General features: G+C 45.0%; 2 protein-coding genes across 8 annotated transcripts in view; one reads left to right on the forward strand and one right to left on the reverse strand.

The window, feature by feature from the left end:
* AXDND1 (axonemal dynein light chain domain containing 1) overlaps positions 1 to 1,761 on the forward strand; it is a 94,190-nt gene extending 92,429 nt beyond the window's left edge. For all 5 annotated transcript variants that reach the window (XM_032862591.1, XM_032862592.1, XM_032862594.1 and 2 more), the window contains one exon: positions 1,671 to 1,761. In XM_032862591.1, coding sequence (XP_032718482.1) covers positions 1,671 to 1,744 — 74 coding nt within the window. In that variant the 3' untranslated portion in view covers positions 1,745 to 1,761. The remainder of the gene's footprint in view (positions 1 to 1,670) is intronic.
* Positions 1,762 to 8,371: 6,610 nt separating this feature from the next.
* Positions 8,372 to 27,534, reverse strand: NPHS2 (NPHS2 stomatin family member, podocin). 3 transcript variants are annotated; one of them, XM_032862600.1, is made up of 8 exons: positions 27,203 to 27,533; positions 23,152 to 23,255; positions 19,068 to 19,140; positions 17,603 to 17,685; positions 13,815 to 14,018; positions 11,883 to 11,938; positions 10,318 to 10,396; positions 8,372 to 9,233 (listed from the first exon to the last, which is right to left on the reverse strand). In XM_032862600.1, exons 1-8 carry the CDS (start codon positions 27,468 to 27,470, stop codon positions 8,955 to 8,957), a joined length of 1,146 nt encoding a protein of 381 aa, XP_032718491.1. In that variant the 5' UTR covers positions 27,471 to 27,533; the 3' UTR covers positions 8,372 to 8,954. The 3 variants fall into 3 exon arrangements, with proteins under 3 accessions (XP_032718491.1, XP_032718493.1, XP_032718494.1); XM_032862602.1 differs by having other exon boundaries at positions 27,212 to 27,532; XM_032862603.1 differs by having other exon boundaries at positions 8,950 to 9,233; positions 11,879 to 11,938; positions 27,203 to 27,534.
* Between the last annotated feature and the right edge of the window lie 221 nt (positions 27,535 to 27,755).

Genomic DNA, 27,755 nt, shown 5'->3' on the forward strand with positions numbered 1-27,755 from the left:
CCTTGCAACTGGTAAGATGCTAATTATTCCAAGCAGGACAATCCTTTGAACTTATGTGTGATAGTTTTCATGGCTTAAAAAATTTTCATCTTACACGGTATAATTTTATCCTGATAATTTGAAAACTAGGCTTTTTCCAAATTACAGAAAAATAAATATGCAAACCATGCAAAAGTAACCATGTTAAACTGGAGAGATTACCTCAGTACGGAATGAGTGATGTTATCTTTGTCCATTTCCATAAAGATCTTGGGGATGAGGTTAAATCCAGAATGGAAAGTATTAAACATTTTAAGCAGAGGAAAACTATATGCATTAGTCCCCATCCTATAAACAATTACCTACACAAACATAGCTACCCTTCACCTTCCTTCCAAATATTCCTTCAGAGTCATTGTCGGGGGTGGGGGTGCTCAGAGGTGAAGGAGAGGCTCTGCAAACCTTAGGGGAATCAGCTCCTTGGTCAGGCCTTTCCCATGCCATGCAGGTGACCTGAACGTTTTCTCCAGAAAATCCAGAAGTTGGACATCCCTTAGGGGCAGAAACCCCACCCCCACCCCGAGCAATGTAGTCTCCTGTGGCACATGCAGCGTCATACGCGCGCGACTTCAAGCATGAGATCACATTTCCCTCGAGAGCTGTGCGGTGAAGAACAGACAGTTACATATGGTGAAGGAGAGAGGCTTGTACATGCTGGGCAAGGGGAAGATCTGGACGGAGCAGACATATTTGTTTTGTTTTTGTGTCAGTCTTTTTAATAATTAGCAAATCGTTGTGCTCTGAGCTGTGAATGAAGACAGGGATCCAGAGAGACGTTTAGGAAGATGAGTAGTGGCTTAGACTCTGATCTCCGTGAAGCCTGCAGTTAGGAGCTAGGAGCAGGGAGAGACACTAAGAGCAAGACAAGGGTGTGAACAAGATGACGGTATGTGGGGTGGAGGTGGAGGCAGCCAGTCAGAAGAATTCAAAGTGAGAAGCTTGGTGTCATGGAGCAGCCGGGGAGAGCTGGCTTATGGCAGGAGGCCTCCTGCCCCCATCCCCGGGGCCAGGCCTGAGTTGGATCTGTGCACAGGAGACTGGAGAGAGGGACCAGGAGACAGAACAGGAATGCAGAATGGGTGTGGGAGGATGTTAGCTCTCTTTGAAAATTTTTTCCGCCAAGTTTGGGATATCTATAGAAGGAAGGCGCAGTGTTCTTTCTGTTTCTCTATTCTCCTTGACCACATAGTCCTCTTTTCCAGGACCCAGAACTCAGGTAACTAACTAACTACACTTTAAATTTGGGAAAATATGGGGTGCCTGGGTGGCTCAGTGGGTTAAAGCCTATGCCTTCTGCTCACGTCATGATCCCAGAATCCTGGGATCAAGCCCCGCATCGGGCTCTCTGCTCAGCGGGGAGCCTGCTTCCCCCTGTCTCTCTGTCTGCCTCTCTGCCTACTTGTGATTTCTGTCTGTCAAAAAAATAAAATAAAATCTTTTTTAAAAATTGGGGAAAATGCATTCTGAATCCCAGTAACCAACATAGAGTCAAATTTTGCGCACACTACCTGTTTGTAGCTCGGGAGTTACTCAGGCAGAATGGAATTTTAAAAACGCTTTTTAAAGTTACAAGTCCTTAATAAATATTAGATCTTGTTACTACAATACTCTGATTGTTTTTGTCTTTTCAGAAGTACAACGTAAGGAAGCTCCTCTCAACCCTAAACCCAGAGCTCGGACTAAATCCAAGACCAAGTCCAAGTAGCATCCTTCGGGCGCCGGGCTTCAATAGAGCTCCCCTCACTGATTTCTGTGTGCTACTGAGCTGACTGTGGCTCAGCTGGAGGGACTCCCTGTGCAACAGCTACTAGAAAAGTCACGACGTACAACCCAAGAACATTTTCTCTTTGAAAGTCACAGTGAAGGCTGTAGGGAATAAGTGTGTTAGTTTATCTCCCAGATTAAAAATGGCTTGTTCAAAAATGTGCTGGCCTCTTCAAATGATTTCCTAACAGAGGTCTGTGAAAAGTGTCAGTTCCTGTCAAGAAAATAATGTTTTTTGAAGACTCTGAACTCTGCAGAGAAGAGTGGCAAATACAAAGGATTATTTTCTACAGTTTAAAAGACAGGAGCCTGATAATGTTCTTGGGTTTGGGCACCATTTTCAGATTTCTTGTGATTTCAGGCATTTTTATGATTTGATTTTCACAATAACCCTACAAAGAAGATGGGGGAGATGCTATTATTATCCCCATTTCTCAGAAGATGAAACTGAGTCCCACCCCCTCCCCCGCAAATGGTTATAAGACTCCCTAAGGTCACAGAACTGATGGCTGTCGGAGCCCACTGCTTACTGGACCTGTGTCTGGATGTTTGACAGTGGTGATGGGTCACCAGGCCACTGTTCAGATGGTTTCCTTCACAGGGTGAGGATGGAAGATTGTACTGAAATTTAAGAATGCTGTTGAAGATTCACCCAGAATCGCCATTTTTTGCTTTGATCGCCTCACTTGTCTGCTCTGTTCATGACCCCGGATCCATCGAGGCATTAGAGATGGACTAACCGGCAAAAATAAGCTGCGAGTGACAAGTGGACATTTGGGGCCAGCACTTGGCAAGGACTTCTTCTTTACTGTTCCTGGGGCACTTGGATTTCCACTGATTTCTGGGTCCAAACACCTAGGTGCCTGCTTTGGCTCCACATATTTGGTGTTCTTTTGAATTCATCTCCTGGAATTTTAGACCCTTGCCTGTTGCCTAAGCCTCAGAAACCCCGTGACCCGGAGTCCCCAGCCATTTTCAGCCCAGTCCCGGGCCAGGCCTACCTTGGCCATCATCGAAGTGTAGTGTAGGATGGGTTTAAAAAATGCATAGGTTCTGTCCACCTCAGCCCACCGGATGACTCTTGAAGTCTGAGGGAGGAAAACATGACTTCAGACAGCCGGCTGTGCTCGTGGCCCCGCTGAAAGCGGAAGCTGACACTGAGCTCGCGCTTACAGTCCTTGCTTTCTGCTTTCCCAAAGAGATTCTTAGGTGATTCTAGCAAATTTGGAGGCTTTTTGGTCGGCTTTCTGAATACTTCTTTTTTTTTTTTTAAGACTTCATTTGTTTTTTAGAGAGAGCGCATGAGCAGGGAGAGCAGTGGGCAGAGCAGACAGAGGGAGAAGCAGGCTCCCCACGGAGCAAAGAGCCTGATTCACCAAACTAGAACACAGTGTGGGCAAAGGAAATGCCCAGAGAAGAAAATGAGGTGGTGGTAAGAGGGCATCACAGATGTTGTTTTAAAAAGCAGGGTGCTATAGGAAAGGTGTCTACATCGGCGCCCCTGAAAGTTTGCTCAGGCAGCTCTGCTTTCCCAAGCAGCTGATGGGTGGGAAGGTTGAGCTAGTCCTCCAGACCTTGCCACACCTTCTTCGAGGGACCCTGTGCCAGGCTCCCAGGCAGAGTGGAGGGAGGGGCACTTGGCGCATGTGGCTGGTGGCTGGGCTGCCAGGGGAGGCTGTCCTGCTTGTGCAAGGGGAGACCAGCCACTCTGCTCAGATGTCCAGACACAGGCACACAGCTCAAAGAGCTGCACATCTTTAAAACAAATGCTTGAAAGAGTGAGGTGGGATTCTAACACGAGAGACCCCTGTGCCAGTTCTTAACCTGGTTCTGTCCAAGAGCAAGCACCCTGGGGGCAGGAGCTGCTGGCCCTCAGGGCAACCATGGGAGCATGGGGGGCCCTGTGGAGGGGCCAGACTTCCATCTGGATCCAGCTGGATCACTGCCATTTAGAGCTACTAGTTTTAACTAGAAAAACAATAACAGTCATTTCCTGAGGATTTACTTCGTGTAAGCACTGTACGAAGCGCTTTGTATGTTCTCTCATTCAATCACAACTCTGTGATGTGGGTTATACTTTTATCCCCATTGCTGCCAGGATAAGTAGCACGGTTACGGTCACACATCTCGTGAGTCTGGAGTGAGTGGCGTCCAGCAGCAGGGCCCAAGTTCGCGGTTATGGTGTTCTCTTGCCTCTCCCAGTCAGAAAAAGCTGGATGTGCAGTTGAGGACCCCTCTTTTCAAAGGACCTGATTTCCGTATCCTTTACTTTTTGCTCTGCTCAACCACTGAGTAACTGCATGGGCACACAAGCCAAAATTCTAGACACATCAGAACTTCACAGACCCAGCGGACTCTGCCAAAGAACGCTGGAGCCACCAGGAAGAATCTAGTAAGGAGGATTGCACCCCCTCAGCCATCCTGACCTGGCCCTCAGAGAGCCCGGATGCAGAGGCATAGGCTGGGCCTCCCCGATTTAGGGGAGTCCAGACGGCAGGGCTCCAGCGCCACACTGATTCTCCTGGGGAGCCAGGGTGGGCCTTGAAGTTTCTAAGGAGGGCCTGCAAAGCCTCCTTCGAGCTGACCTCTTTCTGGTGAGCTGGAGTGCCAACGACCTGCAAGCCGCCAGCCATTCAGTCACGTGACTGTGGGGCAAATGCAGGTCTGGACAGACCTAAGAGTCCCTGCCCATTGCCAAGTGCCCTGAAACACCACCGTCACAGAATCTGTCATAGACTCATGCCACTCTCACGGCCATGTCATTTTGGTCATGGTGGACTCCAGCTCCAAACTGAAACACCTTCTCTCCTTTTATCAGCTTACTCCCTCCCATACACTCCAACTCCAGTGTCACCCCAGAATTTCTGTGTTGAAATCCTAGCCTCCAAGGTGATGGTCTGAGGAAGTGGGGCCTTAAGCAGGTGATAGGTCATGAGGGTGAAGCCCTCATGAATGGGACGAGTGCCCTTTTACAAAAGACCACAGAGAGCTCCCCCCCTTGTGCCATGTGGGGACACAGTGAGAAGACCCCTCTCTCAGAACCAGGCCTTGGGCCAATACTAGATGCCAGATCTTTTGGCAGCTTGGACATCCCAGCCTCAACTGAGGAATTTCTGTTTTTCGTGAGCCAACGTACGGTAGTCTGTTAGAGCGGCCTGAACTAAGGCACCGGTGCTCTATTATTATTAAATTTCTAGAGAAAAACTTCCCTAGTACACATCTCAGTCTTGCATTATACTGTCCAACTTGTCCTCCACCTGTCATTTCAAGGTCAGTAACCAGCCAGAAGGCAGCACCTGGGTGTCAAGAGGAGACTTCCGCTGCTGAGACCTTGCAGACAGCACTGTCAGCTCACCTAGCTAGTCTCTGAAGAACGTCCCTTGACCATTCACAGCTTCATACAACTTATTTCCCATCCATCAAGCACTCCCATGCCAGTGGTCACTTAATAGCTGAAGATATCACGGCTGCTTGAGCAGACCTGGAAGGAGCCTTTTGGCAAGCTGATGAGGAATTTAAATGTTGAGTGAGCCAGACAGCAGAGGAGACCAACTAGTGGGTGATACCCAGACCTGTAGATAAATCTACCTTTGACAAAAGGAGCCATGCTACAAGGAATTCTTAAGGGTCTTAAAAGCCATTATTATTACCTTATTACCCTGGCATTCACTCCTAATTATTCTGTTCCTGGCTCTGGCTATGCCCAAATCAGCATGACCCTACCTCCTCCTCCATTATTTATGACAACATCTGCCAACCTGAGATCAGGAGCCATCTCTATGGGGTAAAAAGTGACCAACAACCCTCGATGCCATCTTAACTCCAATAACCAGTACATTGGGATGGGTGTGGGCCAACACAGTGGTCATGAGAAGTACTTACCACTTCAGGGATGCTCTAACTGGTCCTTTAAATGGGCTGGGTTGTCAATGACCGTGCCCTGGCTGGTCCACAAAAGCAAACTGCAAACCCTAATCTGTTAGATATTGTAGGAAATCACCCAGGAATTTCTCCCATCTCTCATCCTATCTATTGCTCCCTCCTCAGTGCTTGCTTTCCTCTCTGTTACCATATTTTTGGGCAGATTTTGGCACCTGCTTTTGGCTTACTTGGATCTGACACCCTTTTGGATTCCATATTTTGTATTTTGGCACTTCTGCATGGTTTAAAGCTTTGCCTGCCCCTTTGGCTTCACAATCTCCCATTGCCTCTAGCTAACACTAATCAGTCTATGCCTTTCAGTGCTGCTACTTCCCCACAAGCAACTATGGTTCTTGGGAGTAGGGAGGGAAACTTCTTTTAAGAGGGTCTGGAAATATTGTTCAGAGCTGGCTGAAATAGCTTTTCGGAACACAATGCAAAGTTATTATCTCAGTACATAGTAACCATAGAAACTGATTGTTAAAATAAATGAATCGGGCATGATTGTATGCATATGTAGGTTTTGAAATCATCCAACATAATCTTGGGAAGATGCGTTGCTTGCCAGTGCCCTCAGGCTTGCAGGCATGGGCTAGAGTGTGTGGTTTTCCCAGGTGTGGGTGGAGGTGAGGGGGAGGCTTAGAGGTGTATGATAGAGACAATCCTAGGACGGCATCATTATATAGATATGTTCTCATGTACTGCTAGGGAGCTTTTGGTCTTTTGTTGTTGGAAAACAGAAGGAATGGCAGGGCAGAAATGTGAAAGTGATCAAGAGAGAGAACAGGAAAGGCAAAGCATCCTTGATCTTGGGCCCTGATTTTTGTCACTTAAACATAGTGAGGAACCAGCCTGTCCTCAATAGACATAATGTTATAAAAGTTTCTAGGTCCATTCCTGGGAGCTCAGAATACATTTTCTCTCTGAAATAATGCTCTATAGGGTTTTATGAGTTAACATTCATAAACAAAAACTCTTTACAAGTGTGTTTATGTAAAATGTTCTAAGTTCTCACTTAGGGATAGCAGGAACACATCTTCAATATAAAATACTAACCTTGGATAACATGAAGACTAAAAAGGTACAACCACCAGATAATTACCTCCATTTCTCTCTGTCCTAGCTACATGGAAATTTTAATTATAAGTACCGTTTTACTAACATACAGGATTTTAGTAATATTTTTGGAATATTAGTAAGATTTTATAAATTATTTACTTTTTAAAGTCTATAGAGGATTTGCTCTCTACCTCAGGATGCTTTCTTATTTACTTGGCTAATTTTTTTCTGTAGAATCGTATTTTTATTTTTTAACTAACATATAATATATTATTTGTTTCAGGGGTATAGTTCTGTAAATCTTCAATCTTACACAGTTCACAGCACTCACCATAGCTCATACCCTCCCCAGTGTCCATCACCCAGCCACCCCATCCCTCCCCACCCCACCCCTCAGCAACCCTCAGTTTGCTTCCTGAGATTAAGAGTCTCTTATGGTGGGGCGCCTGGGTGGCTCAGTTGATTAAGCCTCTGCCTTCTGCTTGGGTCATGATCTCAGGGTCCTGGGATTGAACCCTATATCGGGCTTTCTGCTCAGCAGGGAGCCTGATTCCCCCTCTCGCTCTGCCTGCCTCTCTGCCTACTTGTGATCTTCCTCTCTGTCAAATAAATAAATAAATAAAATCTTAAAAAAAAAAAAAAAGAGTCTCTTATGGTTTGTCTCTCTCCCCGGTCCCATCTTGTTTCATTTTTCCCTCCCTTCTCCCCCAGGACCCCCTGTCCTGCCTCTCAAATTCCTCATATCAGAGAGATCATATGATAATTGCCTTTCTCTAATTGACTTATTTCACTTAGCATAATACCCTCTAGTTCCATCCACTTCATTGCAAATGGCAAGATTTCAGGGTTTGCTGATGGCTGCATTTTATATATATATATATATACACATAAAATCTTCTTTATCCATTCATCTGTCGATTGACATCTAGGCTCTTTCCATAGTTTGGCTATGTTGGACATTGCTGCTATAAACATTCGGGTACACATGCCCCTTTGGATCACTACATTTGTGTAGATACATATTTCTAATTGAGTAAGACAACTTCGTGGAGAGTAAGACTTACAAGAATATATTTATATTAAAGAATATCTGTACTAGCAAAGAATGCTTCTGGACATACATAGGTCACATACTGTCAGTACTGCTTGAGAAATAAGCAAGCTGGTAAATACTGAGAATATGAGTCCCATGTTTACAGCGATGCTTCTTAAGATTTTAAGCAACATGTATCAGGCAAATGTTTTTGTCCTTTGATTTCTCTCTTTTAAGAATTTTTTTTAAGGTTTTTATTTATTCATTTAACAGAGAGGGAGAGTACAGGCAGGGAGAGCAGCAGGCAGAGTGGGAGGGAGAAGCAAGCTCTCTGCTGAGCCAGGAGCCAGATGTGGGACTCGATCCCAGAACCCTGGGATCACGCCCTGAGCTGAAAGCAGCCGCTTAACAAACTGAGCCACCCAGGCGTCCCTTATTTCTCTATGATAAAGTCTCCATAAAAAGAATTCCTTTAAAATTCTTTTAATTAGATGTAAATTTTATATCCAGCCCAAGTACATCTTGTTTTCTTTCAGTCGTTCAGGAGCAAATATTTAAGTGTCAGTGTGGTGCACCTATCGGGGTTGGATGTGAAGACTATAGGGTGAACATATAAGGTTGAGTGTGGCTGGGGGTGGGGGGTGAGGGGCAATGACCAAGAGGTGCCTTAGAGGAGTAAGCCACAGTACAGCTGGTGAGAAGCCTGCGTCTTAACTACGGGTTTACAATAACGTGTGATGAGCACAATAAAAGGGAAACGTAGAAAGGACCACGGGAGCACCACAGACCTTGCCAAAGGGGCCAGGGGGCATTCAGCAAAAAAAAGACACTTGAATTACATCTTTGGAAGTCAGAATTTAGCCACCTATAGACACAAAATTCTTTTCCAGGTAGAATGTTGGCTAAAGCTCTTTCCCATAATCACTCTAATTAAAATGATCTATCTAAACTTGTCATCACGTCACCTCACTGTCTCCTCACAGACAATTGCTTCGGATTGCTGAGCTGTGACTCTGCATTCCAAGGGCATTCCGTATGGCAACCGAAGAAAGCGTGGGAAGTGAGGGCCGTGTGCCTCCCTCAGGAATGTGGCTGTCACCTGGCAGGCCCCTTCCAGGCACCTTACCCTTGGCTCCTCCTATAGCATGGGAGAGTCTTTCTTTTTAGGATTTGGGGGCTCGACAGGTTTGGAAGGATTGGGGAAAGGGAGGCTTCCTTGAGTTCTACTGCCGGGCGAAGACAGGAAATTGAGCAAGTCAAATGGCAGAGGCAAAACCACGGTGGAAGGTTTGTCCGTGGACAGGGACTGGAGGGTGTGGAGGTACCGCAGCTGAACAGCGGCCGGAGTGCCTGCCAGGATCTCCGCTGCCCGTCTCAGGGACTCGGACGCGGCCCTCTCTCCTTCCGCAGCGATCACCTGGGGAGCAGATGCGAAGAGAAGCTGAGTGATCTTTTTCCTTTTCGTGGCTTCAAGGTTTTCCTCGCTGTTCAGTGTTCCTCGGCCAAGAAGCACAGCACGCCCGCCAGGCTCCAGGCACGGTGAAGGCACATGACAGACGGCCTCCTCCAAGGATCCTGATCTAGGGGGGAGCAGTGGCACTCTTCATTGTAATTTAAGGCCGAATTTGTCAAGGGCCCTGACAAGTGTAGTGATGTGTGAGGGCAGTCATTAATTACGTCCTCTGGGCCTTGAGAAATGAGTAGGAGTTCCCATACTGAGAAAAAGTTGGCCAGCATTCTAGGTGAGGACGTGGCAAAATGAATGAGTGAACGTTTCAGAGGAAAAAGCACGAGGCTTTTTGTCCACTTTAACATGGACAAAGAGACTAGACTCAGATCTAGAAGCAGCTCTGCCCGGAGGACCACTTTCTTCCCCTTCCTCCTCTCAACACTCCCAGGATCCTGAGCTCTTCTGTGGTGGGGTTCTTCTTCGCCTGCTTTCAGTTCTTTACGAGCCATCTCTCTCCCCTTCAGTCCATCCTCATTTTCCTTTTCCTCCCACCCCTCCTCCCACCCCCACCTTCATCCCCAGGAGCTGCTGGCGGCCACAGCTGTGCTAGGCTGGGCCTGGTGGCACCTTCTCTCGGCTCCGGCGTTGAGGGAACCGGGCCTCATCGCGGTCGTCCCTGCACAGCCTGCACTGAGCTAGGGAGGCGGGTCTTTGACATGAACTCATTAACACAGAGGGGACGTGGGACTGATATTACCTAGGGAAAGAGGCCTTCGTGAGAGAAGAGGGATGGAGGGTGGGGAGAGGCCTTTCAGGAGAGAGAGCAAAGGCAAGACTCGAGGAGGAAGAGAAGCTCGCTGTTACCAGAGGCTTCGGAGAGCGGGCGTCGTGGAGGAGGCCATGTGGCATTAGTCAGGTGGCTGTGAACACACTTTGAGGGAATCAGTAGGATGGGGTGAGGGGCATGAGCTCAGGGATGAGCCGGGGGTGAGGAAGCTGCAGGCCACCCGCCTGGCCTCGGTGGGAGGCTGCCCGCTCCGTGCTGGCTCACCCGCACTTTGGCCTGTCTCTGTGCTTCGGCCTCCACAGCCAGGGAGTGCTGGAGCCCTGCCGGCAGCCGGACGTCCTTGCTGGAAAGGAAAGAGGGCGGGCAGGTGCGTGAGCCGCACGGCCGTTAGCAGCCAGGGCTTCAGCCGGGCGGCCAGCGTCTCTGCTGGCACTTCAGGATGCACATGCCATCTAACAGGGTGGCCGCCCCTAGGCCTCTAAGGTCAATGGTGGGCAGAGAAGGGCCGCTCGAAAGTCAGGGCCTCAAAGGCAGACACCCATGGTCGGTGATGCTACGGTTGTAGCACTCGGGTTTGTATGTGCAAGTAGAACACATTCTGTTGTTGATGGAGGATTATGACTTTTCCTGCTTAAGGTTTAATCGACACCCCAGCTATTAAATTTGAACGATGAAAACAGCTTTGATGGGGCGCCTGCGTGGCTCGGTCGGTTAAGCGTCTACCTTTGGCTCAAGTCACGATCCTGGGATGGAGCCCCTGGTCAATCAGGGAGCCTGCTTCTCCCTCTCCCTCTGCCATTCCCCCACTTGTACTCTCTGGCTCGCTCTCTCTCTCTCTCAAATAAATACAATCTTAAAAACAAAACAAAACAAAAGAAAAACAGCTTTAACAAGCTGGGAAGACATCTAATTTTCTAAAGGAGTTGATTTTGAAAAGAGTAGAACTGACCACATAAGAGCAATACTTAATATGTATTACATAAAAGATACAAAATTGTACTTTTACCCTGTTTGCAACTATGAAAATGACACAGCTCGAAAACAACTGGCCCTTCTATGGAAAGTTAAACATGGAGTTACCATATGAGCCAGTAATTCTGCTAGGTATATGTGAAAACACGTTCCCACGAAAGCTTGCACATGAACGGTCGCTGCAGTGTTCTTCGGAATAGTCCCAACGTGGAAACAACCCAAATGCCCATCGTGAGAGAGCAGGTGACCCCGATGGGCTGTACCCGCACAACGAACAGATAGTATTTGACCGTCAAAAGGAGTGACGTCCTGATTCCTGCTTCACCACGGATGAGCCTTGAAAACAACATCCTGAGTGAAAGCAACCAAATACAAAAGGTCATGTAATAGATGACCGCTTTTGTCTGAGACATCCAGGACAGGTGAGTGTACATTAGTGTCGTCGGGCTGGGGGGCAGGGGAGCAATGAGGAGTCCCTGCTTGATGGGTGTGGGTTTTCTTTTGGGGGCGATGAAAATGTTCTGTAATTAGATAGTCGTGATGGTTACACCACTCCGTGAATACAATAAAAACACCCCGTTGTACTTTAAAATGGTTATAATGGTGAGTTTTTATATGAGTTTTATCTCAAAAAAGTTGTTTTAAACCCATGGAGAGAAATATCATGAAAGTAACCTGCCTAAATGTTACGGAGGTTGTGTTATGGCTGTGAGTATTAGGTAAATTTTTTTGTCTCAATTTATGCCAATGTGGCTATGGTGCTAAACTCATTGAAAATAATTTTAAAAATTATTTTAAAATAAAACCAGAATATTTCCCTTTATCACATTGCTTTTCTTGCTTAATTTCCTACCCACATTTCTGTTCTCTCCACTTTGATTCCCCAAATACAGGTCACTGCGTCCAAGGCCACCTGTGGAGGGAAGAGTTGAGATGTCAGTGAGAACCTCCAGGCGAGTAGAGCACCCCTGTGCCCTCACGGCCATTGTTCTGAACTGAGAAAGTACATTTCCTTTGAAGAGACATTCATCTCCTAATTTGTTTTAACCTTACGGTGTCTTGCAAAAAGTTGCTTAACTTGGGGCGCCTGGGTGGCTCATGTCATTAAGCACCTGTCTCTTGATTTCGGCTCAGGTTGTGATCTCAGGGTTGTGAAATCAAGCCCCACATTGGGCTCCATGCTGAGTGTGGAGCCTGCTTGAGATTCTCTCTCTCTCTCTCTCTCTCTCTCTCCCCCCTTGCCCCTCTCCCCACGCTCTCTCTCTCTCTCTTTAAAAAATAAACTTGCTTAACTGCACAGTGCCGCTCAATAAATATTGGGGAATTAGAGATGGTGTGGTAGGCTGAATAATGGCTCCTAATCCATGTCCTTATCTCTGGAACCTGTAAATGTTACCCCAGAAGAGACCTTGAAGATGGGGTTAAGTTTAAAGGATCTTAAAATGGGTGAGATTACCTAGGATCTTCGCTGTGGGGCCCAAAAGCAGTCACAAGTGTCCTTTTAAGAGGGAACAGAAGGAGATGTGACTATGGAAGAGGAGAAGGTAATGTGATTCTGGGGGCAGAGTTTGTTGCGATAGGAAAGAAGGGGCCAGGAAGCTGGGGAAACAGGCGGCCACTAGAAACTGGAAAGGCAAGGAAATGAATTCTCCTCTTGGAACCTCCAGAAGGAAGCAGCCCTGTTGCCATCTTGACTTTGGCCCCAGTGAGACTGCTTTTGGACTCCTGGCCTTCAAAACCATACGAGATCAAACTGGCATCATTGTAAGTCACCAAATGTGTGGTAATTTGTTACAGAAGCAATGGGAAACCAATACAGATGGTGAACTTGTTAAATCTGTTTTAAGATGCATTTATTAGAGAACCAGAGTCTAGGCTCTCCCAAATGGTTTCATTTAGAGGTGCTTCCTTCCTGCTGGTGGCGCCCATTTGCCCCACTTCCCTGTCCCAGAAGGCAGAAGACAATGAACTGTGGGCTCTGGAAAGGCAGGGCAGGGCATGGCGCACCCAATAGGCGCCCATAGTCTTTTCCGATTCACTTGTTTCTGAGGATTTCTGTGGCTAGACAGCTAGCTAGCGACTAATCTGGGGGGTGGTGATGAGAGGGCGTGTTGAAAAGACCTCATGTAAGCGGTGGCATCTTAAAAGACAAATAGGATTTTGCCTGTGGGGAAAAGGGAAGCATTCCTTGCAGAGGCACCGGGGAGCAGGAAGTGCTGAAGGCCAGAGAACGCTGCGGGAGTGTGGGGTGAGGGAGGGGGGTTGGAGGGTTAGAACATGGTGGGGGGTAAGGGGAGATGGCAAGGGACGGGGCTACAACAGCTGGCTCATTTATTCACTCATCCGGAGAACACTGTCTGACTGCTGTGTGACAAGCCCTGTGCCGGGTGTTATGAACAAAGAGATGGATAAAATATGACCCCTGCCATTGTGGAGTCCATAATCTGGGAAGACACATGTGGAATACATAAATTATAATCCAGTGTAACAAAGGCAAGCTTGGGTGTCCAGCCTCCGGACCTTGTCTTGCATCCTTTAGAAGGAGTGATGAACAGGAAGAGAGGCTGAGGGGCCAAGGGGAAGTGCACTCAGATGGGATGAAGGGCAGAACCAGTGGCAATGACTTTCAACTTCTCACTCAGCTGTCAGCTCCTTGAAGGATGGCACCTTCAACAGTGAATGCCTGCCAGATGCTTCCATTGCATGTGCATCAATGAATGACCAGTGAAGAGATGAATAAAAGAGAAAGAGGTATTTCAACATATTCAATGACAAATGCATCAAAGTACCTTTATATCTTGGGCAATGCTCTTCCTCTCTAGAAGAATTTCAGTGAGGGATCGATGTGCTAGGAGACGTTTCATGGTGGTCTGCACAAGAAATTGGACTGCTCTGGGCACGTGAGCAAGACTGCTTAGGAGGAGAGAGGCATTTTCCATTCGGTAGTAGCAGATGGCATCTATCTCCATTATAAACATATCTTTGGTCACAACCTGGGCAGAAAACAAGAGTTTGGAGAATAGGCCTTATTTTAGGTCTCTTTTCCCAGGTGAGGATGGTGAAACTAAATGTGTTCAAGGGAAATTTTCTCAGTATGATTACAGGGGGAAAAAAAAAGAGTCTTTGGCCCACCCTTTTATTCAAAATAGATGTGTTTTTGGAGATTATGGAGTTTTTATGAAATATACTAAACAACCCACTATTTAAAGGAATCCTGTTGTAAATAGTTTTAAAATTTTATTTATTTTTATTAATAATTATTTGCTTCAGGGGTATAGGTCTGTGAATCATCAGTCTTACACAATTCACAGCACATACCCTCCCCAATGTCCATCACCCAGCCACGCCCCACTCCAGCAACTCTCAGTTTGCTTCCTACGATTAAGAGTCTCTTACAGTTTGTCTCCCTCTCTGGTTTCATCTTGTTTTATTTTTCCCATCCTTCCTCTATGCTCCTTTGTTTTTTTTCTCAGATTCCACATGAGTGAAATCATATGATGACTGTCTTTCACTGATTGACTTATTTTACTTAGCATAATCCCCTCTAGTTCCATCCATGTCATTGCAAAGGGCAAGATTTCAGTTTTTGATGGCTGCATTGTGTGTATATATATATATATATATATACATACTTCTCACATCTTCTTTATCCATTTATCTGTCATTGGACATCTGGGGTCTTTCCACAGTTGGGCTATGGTGGACATTTGGGTACAGGTGCCCTTTTGGATCACTACATTTGTATCTTCAGGGTAAATACCAGTAGTGCAATTGCTGGATTATAGGGTAGCTCTTTTTTCAACTTTTTGAGGAACCTCCATACTGTTTTCCAGAGTGGCTGCACCAGCTTGCATTCCCACAAACACTTTAGGAGGGTTCCCCTTTCTCTGCATCCTCACCAACATTTGTCATTTCTTGACTTGTTCATTTTAGCCATTCTGACTGGTGTGAGGTGGTATCTCACTGTGGTTTTGATTTGGATTTCCCTGATGCTGAGTGATGTGGAGCACTTTTTCATGTGTCTGTTAGCCATTTGGATGTCTTCTTTGCAGAAATGTCTGTTCATGTCTTCTGTCCATTTCTTGATTGGATTATTTGTTCTTTGGGTGTTAAATTTGATAAGTTCTTTATAGATTTTGGATACTAGATCTTTATCTGATATGTTATTTGCAAATATCTTCTCCCATTCTGTTGGTTGTCTTTTAGTTTTGTTGACTTTTTCCTTTGCTGTGCAAAAGCTTTTGATCTTGATGAAGCCCCAATCGTTCTTTTTTTTTTTTTTTAAAGACTCCATTCATTTATTTGACAGACAGATCACAAGTAGGCAGAGAGGCAGGCAGGAAGAGAGAGGATGAAGCAGGCTCTCTGCAGAGCAGAGAGCCCGATGCAGGGCTCGATCCCAGGACCCTGGGATCATGACCTGAGCTGAAGGCAGAGGCTTTCACCCACTGAGCCACCCAGGTGGCCCCCAATCGTTCATTTTTGCCCTTGCTTCCCTTGCCTTTGGCGATGTTCCTAGGAAGAAGTTGCTGTGGCTGAGGCCCAAGAGGTTGCTGCCTGTGTTCTCCTTAAGGGTTTTGAAAGATTCCTATCTCACATTAGGTCTTTCACCTATTTTGAGTCTATTTGTGTGTGTGGTGTAAGGATTGGTCCAATTTCATTCTTCTGTATGTGTTTGTCCAATTTTCCCAGCACCATTTATTGAAGAGACTGTCTTTTTTCCATCAGACATTCTTTCTTGCTTTGTTGAAGATGAGTTGATCGTAGAGTTGAGGGTCCATTTCTGGGCTCTCTATTCTGTTCCATTGATCTGTGTGTCTGTTTTTGTGCCAGTACCATACCGTCTTGATGATGACAGCTTTGTAATAGAACTTGAAGTCCAGAATTGTGATGCCACCAGCTTTTCTTTTTTTTCTTTTTTTCAAGATTTTATTTATTTATTTGACAGAGAGAGAGCGATCGAAGGAAAACAAGCATGGGGAGTGGGAGAGGGAGGAGGAGGCTTCCCGCTGAGCAGGGAACTGGGTGCAGGGCTTGATCCCAGAACTCTGGGATCATAACCTGAGCCCAAAGGCAAAAGCTAAATGACTGAGCTGCCCAAGCACCCCTGCTTTTCTTTTTCAACACTCCCCTGGCTATTCAGGATCTTTTCTGGTTCCATATAAATTTAGGATTATTTGTTCCAGCTCTGCGAAAAAAGCTGATGGTACTTTGATATGGATTGCATTAAATGTGGAGATTGCTCTAGGTAGCATAGACATTTTCACAATATTTGCTCTTCCAACCCATGAGCATGGAACATTTTTCCATTTCTTTTGTCTTCCTCAATATCTTTTGTGTGTATTCTATAGTATTCTGAGTACAGATTCTTTGCCTCTTTGGTTAGATTTATTCCTAGGTATCTTATGGTTTTGAGTACAATTGAAAATGGGATCGACACCTTAATTTCTCTTTCTTTTGTCTTATTGTTAGTGTATAGAAATGCAACTGATTTCTGTGCTTTGTTTTTGTATCCTGACACTTTACTGAATTCCTGTATGAGTTCTAGCAGTTTTGGGGTGGAGTCTTTTGGGTTTTCCACATAATGTAAATATCAGGAATAATCTTTCCTAGATGAAAGCATTCAGTTAATTGTTTTAACCTGATGCCAAAAAATAATGTGCTAAAAGGAAAGCACGTTCTAGGAAACAAGTGCTCTGATATGTTGTTTGCTGAGTATATACTAGGCAGCAGACGGGTGCTATACACCCAGAGCCCAAAAAGCTGCTCCTTCTCAGTATTTCCATTTTTAGACACTTATAACAAGGACATGGTTTAAGGATGTAACTGCAAGGATGTCATTCATAGTGTTGTTTATTATAATGAAAAATTAAAAGTTAAAAATAAATTAATATTCACAATAGGGAATTGTGAATTGTGGTACATCCATACAATGAAATGCTATGTGCTCATTTAAAACAAAGGGCGCCTGGGTAGCTCAGTGGGAAGAGCATGAGACTCTTGATCTTGAGGTTGTGAGTTCAAGCCCCACGTTGGGTCTAGATATTACTTAAAAATAAAATCTTGAAGAAAATAAGACAAAGGGATAGAAACATAGCTTGAAAACATGATCCAACAGAGTGTTGAGTGGAAAAAGGCATGTTATAAAATAGTATATGTATACCTGTCTGTAAATACAGCCACATAGAAAAATTTGAAAGGATACACTCCAATAAAAGGGGAACTTAGCTTAGCCAAGCTGACCCATAAAATTAACCATCACAAGGTCCTTTGCCCATTTTTAAGTGAGTTGTTTGCTTTCTTGTTGATTTGTAAGATTTCTTTATATATTCTGGGTATTAAACCTTATCAGAAGCATTATTTGCAAATATTTTCTTCCACCCCCCATAGGTTACCTGTTCATTCATTTGATCGTGTCCTTTGATACACAGGAGTTTTTAATTTTGATATAGCCCATATCTCCACTTTTCTACTTTTGAGCCTAAATAGTCATTTTGCCTTGGACCAGAATTGGTAGCTCAGCCATATGAAATGTAGAGAGAAAGCAAAATCCAATCCAATCCAAAAATTGACTTACCTCATGAAAGGGTATCTCCAAAGTTTGGAGACGAAGGTCAACCTTGTGATAGGTATCCAGGCAGGGCAAAAAGAAGAAAAGGCCTAGAAGAGGGTGGTAGGGAGATTGACAGGTGAATGGTTAGTATGGAGATTGTTTGGGCTTTACCTCTTTGAGGTCAGGTTGCATATTGCATTGCTTTCCTTAGTCTCCAACTACAGACTGATTGGGTAATCCCTCTCTATCCCTATAGTGAGTTTGTGGTTGCTAAAGTTACCACATAATTTTTTGTTCAATCTAGGACACTTTTGAGGGTAAAAGGAGAGCATTGTTACAACTTACTCTAGGATAACAGATATAAACAGGGATTAACCCCAGCAAAATGCGCTGTATGGTCTCCTTGGTCATGGTGCTGACCCCTCCAGATCTTGAGCAACATGTCTGTCTTCTTCACTAGATTTAACTCTCTAACAAGAGTGTCTTATGAACATCTATTAGTCTTAGTGCCTTTAAGGGGCTCTGTAAAATTATTTTTGAATCCATGCATGTACCATTATGAACAACTTTAGAGCCGGCAAACTCTGGAGCCCAGGACCTCTCAGAGGAGCAGACTAGCTACTAGCCCTTTCTAGTTGCAGTAAAGAAGGACGCTGAAAACTAGAACCAGAACAAATGCTCCCTGTCCTAGACCACAGGCTCTGGTTCTACTTTTGTGTGGATCCATCTGCTTGTTCTGAATTGTCAAACTCGGATTTGTGTCTTCTAGTCTAGTCTAGTCTCTATTCTCTACTTGTTTCTATAGAGCTGGCTTGGCTCTTGGATGCTTTCTAATATATGCACCTCGGACTTCACTCCTTCCCATGCCTTTCTGGCTGACGGGGATCTGCAAACCCCAACTACTAGACTTTGTGGACTAACTATACTTCTGTCTGTGCTTGGATCTCTGGACATCAACTCTGCTAGACTTTAAGGTCCTAGAGATCAGAAATCACGTCTCATGTATCCATCTTTGCCTCCCGGGCAGTTAGACATCATCTAAACCACGGGAAGTGCTCAGTCTATGTTTTCTAAATTCCACGAACTAAAGGCCAATTTGTCACTCAGATGCTGGACTTTGCCTATCTCTGGTTTGTTCTGACCGCCACCCGCCCCCCCTCCCAAAAACAGATTCTGAACTAGCTCACAGCACTCTAACCAAAACACATTCTGCTCAAACCAGTGCCCAGCCATGGGTCTTAGGCCTACTTGCTATTCCAGCCAGCCCGGCCCCGGCACTTCACTCTCTATGCCCATCCTCTCTCTTGGCCATTGTGACGGGATAGTAATGCACTCTGAAGACTCTTTCATAACCTGTGTTACAAGTAACAGATTAGTCAATGCAGATATCACGAACCAGGTGACTATATAATCTGAGGTCCATATTACAAATATGCACGGACTGAAGAAATTGGCAAGTCTATGGCAGGGGTAGAAGGGTGTTTCATACCAGGGCCTTTGGCTCTTCCAGGAAGCAGGTGTCCCAGTCGGAATATTAATACTCTCTCATACTCCTGTGCAACCTAAAGGGAAAAATAATACTTTCGAAACACTCCAAGAAAGAAAAAGTCTTCAAAAGGCCTTGGCACATGAGAATGATCCTAGATATCAGAAAACTAGTTTAGAGAACTAAGAAAAAATTTCTATTAACATTTACATTTCCAGAATGTACACTTAGTAAAGGTAGAACTTCAGAAGCCAGTGCAAGTATATTGGCCTTGTTACTTTTTGAGCCCATGAACAGAATTTTGATTAAAAAGTCATGATGATCTAAAAAATAATGCTTCTACGATGTCCAACATACAGAAATCAAGAAAATCACAGAGTGTTTAATCTTGTAGTTTGCTGAAACTTCTCCATTATTAGCTTTTATAATGATCCCACATTTGCTATTTAATGGAAAGAGGGAGTATATTTTAATACCTCTTGTGAGAATTGTTTCAAACTGCAATTTCTTCTGAAGTTGATTCACAATGATTCAACTAGATCTCAATTTGCCAATTGCCATTGGTGATCGTGTCTAGAAAAATGAAGTGTTCCCTGAAAATGTGTAGCTATTTTTATATGACACAAAGGAAGATTCTCTTTGTGTAGAAATATCTGTATTTTAGAAGAGAAACAGGGAAGTTAACACACACTGTTTCAAAAATAAACTTCATTTTTTCTGGCCCAGTATCAAAATCTGGGTTCTACTGCTTGCTTATCATTAGTTTATTTGGTCTGTTGATTTGTATATGTGCCCCACCTGTGAACTCTTGTTGAATGAACAAATGAATTATTTGTGAATGTAGACATGCTTTCCTTCTTCATCCTTCCTCCACTTTGGAAAGCTCCACTGAATAATAATTAGTCAAATATGAAAATGCAATAAAGAGACAAAAAGTAACACATTTTGAAGTGTGATTCCTAAGGGAAGAGCTCCGCTCCCCCGCCACCCCCCACTAAAGTCCCTTGGGACATGGCTTGTTGATCTTTCTGAGGTTTACAAGTCCTGTACCTGAATCCTGCCTTTCTTGTTGAAACAATGAATAAGAAGGAATGCCTACCTAGATTTGTTTCCTAGAGCAGGCCCCGGGCACCTCCGATTTCCTGGTTCCCTGGCATTACTTGTTTCTTTTTTGCCTTTACTGGAAGAAACAAAATCTTCCTAGAGATGCAGAGGAGACTTACTCCTTTGAGACCTTGCTCAAATGTTACACATCATTCTGCTTTTATATCCTCTACCCTTAGGTTTACCATTTTTTCCTCTCTAAAGGTTTATTTAATTATTTTAGAGAGGGAGAGTGTGTGCACATGTGCATGCACAGGCAGGGGCCAAGGGAGAGGGAGAGAGAATCCTTAAGCAGGCTCCCTGCTGAGCACAGAGCCTAATCTGGGCTTGATCCCAGGACCCTGAGATCATGACCTGAGCCAAAATCAAGGGTCGCCTGCTTAACCCACTGAGTCACCCCAGGCACCCAAGACAAAATGGAATTGAAAACAAACACACAAAAATGTGCTGGTGATAAAAGAGAGACACTGTATAACAATAAAAGGGTCAGTGTGTTGGGAAAGTATAACAACGATAAACATATATGTACCTAAAAATAGAGATCGAAAATACAAGAATCAAAAATCAAAAGAACTAAAGGGAGAAATAGACAATTCAAGCAACAATAATAATTGGAAAATTTAATATTCCACTTTCAATCATGGAGAGAACAACTAGGCAGAAGATAAACAAGGAAGTAAGACTTGAATAACACTATACACAAACTAGAACTAACAGATCTCTACACACAACACCCAACAACAGCAAAATACACTTTCTTCTCAAGAACACATGAAACATTGGGGTGCCTCTGTGCTTGGTCGATTAAGCATCTACCTTCAACTCAGGTCATGATACCAGAGTACCAGGATTGAGCCCTATATTGGGCTCTCCACTCAGTGGGGAGTCTGCTTCTCCCTCTGATTCTCCCCCCTCTGGTGCCCTCTCTCTCACACTCTCACTCTCTCAAATATATAAGTAAAAATCTTCAAAAAAAGGTAAAAAGAACACATGAAACATCTGTAGGATAGATCAAATGTTAGCCATAAAATAAAGCTCAATAAATTTAAAGCTATTGAAATTACACAAAGTATGTTATCTGATTACAATGGAATGAAATTGGAAATCATTAACAAGGAAATTTGGGGAATTCATAAATATATAAACACTGAATGACACACTCTAAAATAACAAATGGATCGGGGAGCCTGGGTGGCTCAGTAGGTTAAAGCCTTTGCCTTCAGCTCAGGTCATGATCCCAGGGTCCTGGGATCAAGCCCCACATCGGGCTCTCTGCTCAGCAGGGAGCCTGCTTCCTCCTCTCTCTCTCTCTGCCTGCCTCTTTGCCTACTTGTGATCTCTGTCAAATAAATACATAAAATCTTTAAAAAATAAAATAACCAATGGATCAAAGAAGAAATCAAAAGAGAAATTAGAAAATATTTTGAGTTAAATGAAAACAAAAACTTAGATACCAAAACATGAGGGATACAACTAAAGCAGTGCTTAAAAGGAAAATTTATAGCGTAGATGCCTATGATAAAAGACAAAAAATATCTCAAAATAAAACCCCAGTTGTCTACCATAAGACGCTGGAAATAGAAGAGCAAACTAACTCTAAAGCAAACAGAAAGAAGAAATTAATGAAGATTAGAGTGGAAATAAATGAAATAGAAAATAGAAAAACAATAGAAAAATCAACCAGAAGTTGGTTCTTTGAAAAGATCAACAAAATTGACAAATATTTAGCTAACTGGACCAGGGAGAAAAAAAGAAGACTCAGATTTCCAAAATCAGGAATGAAAAAAGGAATTACAGGAACATCACTACTGTCCTTACAGGGGGAAAATTTTAAAAAAGATGATAAAAGAAAATACTATGAACAACTATATGCCTCAAATTAGGTATAACTTAGGTGAAATGGACAAATCCCAGTATAGATGCAAATACTAAACTGACCTGAGAAAAAAACAAACTGAAAAGACCCAGAAGTAAAAGACTGATTAGCAGTTTCGAAATTTCCCACAGAGAAAAGTCCAAGACCAGATGGTTTCACTGGAGAATCGTGCCAAACATTTAACAAGCAAGTAATACCAGTTCTTCACAAATTCAGAAAGAGAAGAGCAGAGAAATCCGTCCAACTGCTTCTCTGAGGCCAGTATTTCCCTGATGCCAAAACAAGAGATCGACATCACAAGGAAACTACAGACCAATATGTCTTATGAATATAGATGTAAAACCCTCCACAAACTACCAGCTGCCTGAATCTGGGAACATAAAAAGAGGATTAGACACCATAACCAAGTGGGATTTATAACTAGGAACACACAGTTGATTTAACATCCAAAATTCAATGAATGTGATACACCGTCTCAATAGAATAAAGGGCAAATAGCACGTGATTATCTCAATGGATGCAGAAAAGGCACTGGACAAAATCCAACACCCTTCTGTGAAGAAGGACGGCTGGGGGGTGGGATGGGTGCTGGGGGCAGAGGAAGAAGAGGAGGAGGGGAGAAGGGGAGAAGGGGAGGAGCATGCATGAGAATTGCCATCAGCAACGGTCCCAGCAGCACCTGTAGCCTTCCAGTCAAGGACTTGATCTTCCCCGACAGCTCCAGCCAATGATAAAAATGGCAGGGGTACTCGGGCCTGGCCATTTCTGCCCATCATGGAACTCCTCTTTGATGCAGACTTTGCCTTGGAGTTCCCCCTCAGGCTGGCCAACACTACACCCCAGTCTGAGGCTCTTTCTGTCCCATCCTTCCTTCACATCTCATAGCGCAGGTGTCAGACCTGCATCATTGTCTGACGGCTCTCTCTGCCTACCCTTATTCTCTCTTCCTTAATCTTTCACAGACAATGCCTCCCAATGACTCCCAGAGGAATGGGGGTGAGGCCATTCCATGCACAGCAGACAGCATGTGCCAAGTCACAGAGGACTGGACCTGGGGTCAGTGAGAGGCACCAAGAAATTCCTTTCTGGGCTCTCACGGAATCTTACCTTTATGCAGAACCAGATCGAAAAAGGGAAGGTCACGATGATGAAGAAAAGGGATGTGAGGACAAGGAACCATTCACAGACCCCTAAACCTGAAGACTTGGTACCTAAAACAAAACAAAAAAACAAAAAACAAAAAGGAAAAGAATAATTATACTGGAATGTTACCATATTCACTGACCAGTACTTGTTCATCCAGTTCTTGGTAGGAGGGTCAGAGCAGTGTGTGGACTTTGCTAGAAATTTAGAGGGAGCTGGATATCAATGGTCAGTTCGCATGATGGGACATTGTCTGGGCAGGGCTCTGTGGGGCTGTGGAAGGTGGAACAGACTTCTGGAAAGGCTGTAGTGGGGTACCTGGAAAAAGCACAGAATCTCGGCAGAAGGTCTGGATCGAGTTCTGGCTCCACCATTTTCTGTCCAGTGACCTTAAGCAAGGCACACGACCTCTTCAAACCTGTTTAGTTGGGGTGCGTGGGTGGCTCAGTTGGTTAAACGTCTGCCTTCGGCTCAGGTCATGATCCCTGGGTTCTGGGATCAAGCTCTACATCAGACTCCCTGCTCGGGGGGGAGTCTGCTTATCCATCTCCCTCTGCCCCTGATTGTGTGCTCTCTCTCTCTCTCTCTCACTCACTTTGTCTCTCAAAGAAATAAATAAAATCTTAAACCAAAACCCCCCCCAAAACCTGTTTCCCCATCTATATGGTGGGGATGTTAACTAGCTCACAATAACTATCTCATAACTCTCTCATGAGATAGTTTTTATAGCATTGATATAAATAGGAAATTTCATATTTACATAAAAATCACTGAGGTGTGCTTATTAGGTATCAAGTATTGATTCTTATGTGATTCAAACCACATGAGTGCAGAGACTCATCTTCCCAGAAATGACTTCCCCGTCTACTACCTGCCCCAAATGTCTCAAATTCCACCATTAGAGTCTCTTCTTTGGATTAGGGTGTGGATCTCCAGACAGTCTTTGAAAAAATCATCCCTATGGGGTAATATCAGCCTTGTAGCATCTATAAATAAAAGTAATGAGGAACTGGACTGCAGAACTCCAGATTGCTTGAGTAATAAAGGAAAATGTTTCAGGAAAAGCTAATCTTAAGAACACAAGCCTCCTGGGTTATTTACGTTGTATCTCCAAGGGCCTAGAATAGTGCCTGACCCAATATAGGTGCTCGATAAATATTTGTTGACTTGTAAGGATGAAGGAGAAGTGGATAGAGAAAATTATTTAAATGGACTAGTTATGGAAACCTCAAGAATTTTAATCTCCAGGTCCTGGGAAGCTGGCCAAAGGGATGCTGTTTGTGAGTTTAAAAACATCACGGATGACCAGAAGTTGACTAAAGATTAGGAAGGTGAAAAGCCTATTTTCAAGGGATGGGGGAAAAAAAGGAGGAAAACTAGTTGGTAGCCTTAAATATTTGATTTCTGTGACTGGAAAATAATTGGCAAGGTCATCACCAAATCAATCACTTGCTACACAAGCATCAGCCCAAAATTAGCATCAGCACTAAATGCTGCAGTATGGTAGTTCCTGAAGTGTGTCTCATGAAACACTAATCGCTCCACAAAACAAAACAAGTTTAGGAAATTCTGTTCCCTGTCCTGCTTCTAGAGCTCCCCTCTTCACATGCATATTAAGGCAGGAGAATCCCTTCAGTAAAGAAGCATTCTTAGCTTTGTTTAACCTAGGATTTCCCAAACATTTGACCAGGCAGTGTTTTCTCCAAGGAAATTCATGTCCCATAAAATTTATTTCTCACACAATCTATTTTGGGAAATGCTGCTTTATCAACATCATGTTGGTTTTTTACAATATTCTTCCTTAAGGACAATAAGGGTGGTATTGCCATGTTTAATTAATTTATAAACATATTTCAAATGCCAGTGGTGACCATGGCAAGTAAAAAGAAATAAATACACCTACGGACAAAATAGCATTTTATAAGGGAAGAAAGTCCTCAAAATGCCTTCACATAGGAGTTAGAGATGTGAACAAAAAAAAAACGATACTTAATACCCCAAATCTAACTTATAGCTTTACTCACAAAGTATTGTTCTCTTGGAATGAGTTCCTTGAATAGTCAGCTTGTTTGGTTTAAGTGAATAGTGAAATACTAAATGTTAAGGCAGAGAGAGTCTTAGATAGGCCATAGTCTAAGAAGCTCCAACATTTTGATAAGGTGAAGCTCTTTTCATCTCTCTCTAATCTTTTTTTTTTTTTTAAGATTTTATTTATTTGACAGAGATCACCAGTAGGCAGAAAGGCAGGCAGGGAGAGAGGGGGAAGCAGGCTCCCTGCTGAGCAGAGAGCCCGATGCGGGACTCGATCCCAGGACCCTGGGATCATGACCTGAGCTGAAGGCAGAGGCTTCACCCACTGAGCCACCCAGGCGCCCCCATTTCTCCCAAGTCTTAAGGAGCCTGGCTGAGGGAGCATGGTGCTAGGTGAGCAGGAGGAGGGGCTGTTGCTCCTCTCCCTCCCAGGACCCCTGGAAGTCACAGAAACTTCCCAGACAAGGGCTCAGTAAGGCCATCTCATCCTCAGTGGGACTTCTCGTCTATTGCTTAGGGTCTTGGGCTCCAGTCACTTTAGAGCTGGAGAGACTGAGGAAGGTCCGAAAATTCCTTGCCTGAGGCCACACAGCTGGTGGCAGTGCTAGGACCCTGAGGAGGAAGCAGGGGCAGCACCATGCAAGGAGGGGCAGGCTCTGGAACTCCCCCCCTCCCCCGCTTCCAGCTGTAGGTCTTTGGCAAGGCATTTAATTTCCCCGAAAGTTTCCCTATCAGCGATGTGGGAACAATAATAATACTCAGTAAAACACCGAGTGTGTGCCTGGCAGATATTAAAGGGGGCCTCCGTTCCTTGCTTACCCCAACCGATGTGGTCTGAAGCACGATACCTACAAGACCTCTCACCTCAGCAATACTGCAGCATTGAACCTAATAAACCTTTAAAGACCTGAAGTTTCCGACGGATGAAAGGGCATCTGTTGGGCAGAACAGCATTAAAATGATCCATATAAACTGCACCAACTGCACGAATCTTTGTCAAATCACACCTTTCAATGCTCCCACATATACTGCATTGCTGGTAACCAGGAAATGATGTTAAAATTTCATAGCCCGCAGAAAGCAAAATAACACACGCTTCCTTACCGACTTTCCGTTAGACCTCTGCCATTCTACACTAAAGGTGTAAGGCATTTTTTTCTTCCATTTACTCTAAAAAGGATTGGAAACAGGTAAATTTGTACCTAAGAGTTGCTCCACCCACAGAAGCCAAAAAGACATCTTTTCTCCGGGATTCCTTCCTTTGGTCTAACCTTCCTCTATTTTAGCTTGCAAGGATTCTGTTCAAATTGGGTCTGTTCTTTGCTCCCAGCTCTGTGCGAAGTGCTTTGAGTGCCACATCTCCTTTTATCCTCACACCTGCCCTCCCAGGTAGGTGCAGTTGTTATCCCTCCAGCACAGCTGGTGAAGGCCGCACCTCTGATCCCATGGCTAGCTAGCTGAGGTTTAAATTCAGGTCTAGCTCTTCTCCACTTGGTTCTGCTGCCAAATGATCACCCCGAAGAAAGGTTAAAATACTTTTAGGTAAGACTGAGGGGTGGGGATGAGGGGGGAAAGACTAAGCTGTTCATTCGCCCAGAACCACCAGTTCTTGAATGTCTGCACTTAGATTAGGTGCCCATATACTCTTCCTTGGCCACAACAACTCCTGCAAGATTCCTTTGCCAAAAGTGCTCCTTGGTCCTCAACCTGGACCACTCTCCCTCCCACCTGTCATCCAAGGCTAGCCTCTGAGACCAACAGTATTTAGTTGATGTCATCTCTATTTCTTCTGATGTATTTGGGTCCCCATCACTGGGAAGGAGGATGGCGGGTCCTAACTCGGGCCTTTCATTTTCTGGGAATCAGAGCAGGCCCAGCAGGCTGCTCTGGCCTCGGTGGCTCTCAGCGCCGTGACTCGTTCTCCTCGACCTGCCGTCCCTTGGGTACCACGCGGAAAGGCCACCCCATCTCCCGCATCTCCGACCTGCTATACCTTCCTCGGGCCGCTCGCTCTCCAGCAGCGCCACCACCTCGGTGCCCTCCTCACCGGAGCCCCGGACCTCATCCACGTCCACCACGGTGGCTGCGGGCGCGGGGGACTCCCCCCGGCTCCCCGCCTGCTCGCGTCCTGCGTCCCGGCGCCCACGGCCTCCACCGCCCCTCTCGGCCCTCGCCCTCTTGTTCTCTTTGTGGGGGGACCTGCCGCCTCTCCCGTGGGCCTCTCTGGAGGAGCTCCGAGCCCTCCTCTCCATCGCTGGGAGCCAGCCCGGGGGCGCTGTCGGGGCGGACTGACCCTCAGGCACGACCCGGGAAGGTAATGACCGCGGGCGGGGCGCGGGGCGGGGCGCGGGGCTCGGGACGGGGCGGGGGCTCTGCTCGCGGGGAGGCGGGACGCCGAGTCCTACCAGTCCCCGCGTCTCGGGGGATCTCCCGCGACGCGTTTACGTGAAGGCCGTGTGCCGCTTCGTGGTGTTTGAACGCGGGTTTCTACAGACGGCGATCTGAGCCGTGCAGCAGGTTCAATGGTCTGAGCCACC

This window comes from Lontra canadensis, unplaced genomic scaffold (assembly GCF_010015895.1).
Source record: "Lontra canadensis isolate GAN:19392208 unplaced genomic scaffold, GSC_riverotter_1.0 scaffold24, whole genome shotgun sequence".
Classification (NCBI taxonomy): Eukaryota; Metazoa; Chordata; class Mammalia; order Carnivora; family Mustelidae; genus Lontra; species Lontra canadensis.

Excerpts from the sequence above, each read along its gene's own strand:
- NPHS2 (XM_032862600.1), bottom strand. The coding sequence starts at position 27,470 with ATGGAGAGGAGGGCTCGGAGCTCCTCCAGAGAGGCCCACGGGAGAGGC. Across the intron at positions 23,256-27,202 it reads GCCCGAGGAAGGTATAGCAG|GTACCAAGTCTTCAGGTTTA; the intron begins GTCGGAGATGCG and ends GTTTTGTTTTAG. Across the intron at positions 17,686-19,067 it reads TGGAAGAGCCAAAGGCCCTG|GCCTTTTCTTCTTTTTGCCC; the intron begins GTATGAAACACC and ends ACCCTCTTCTAG.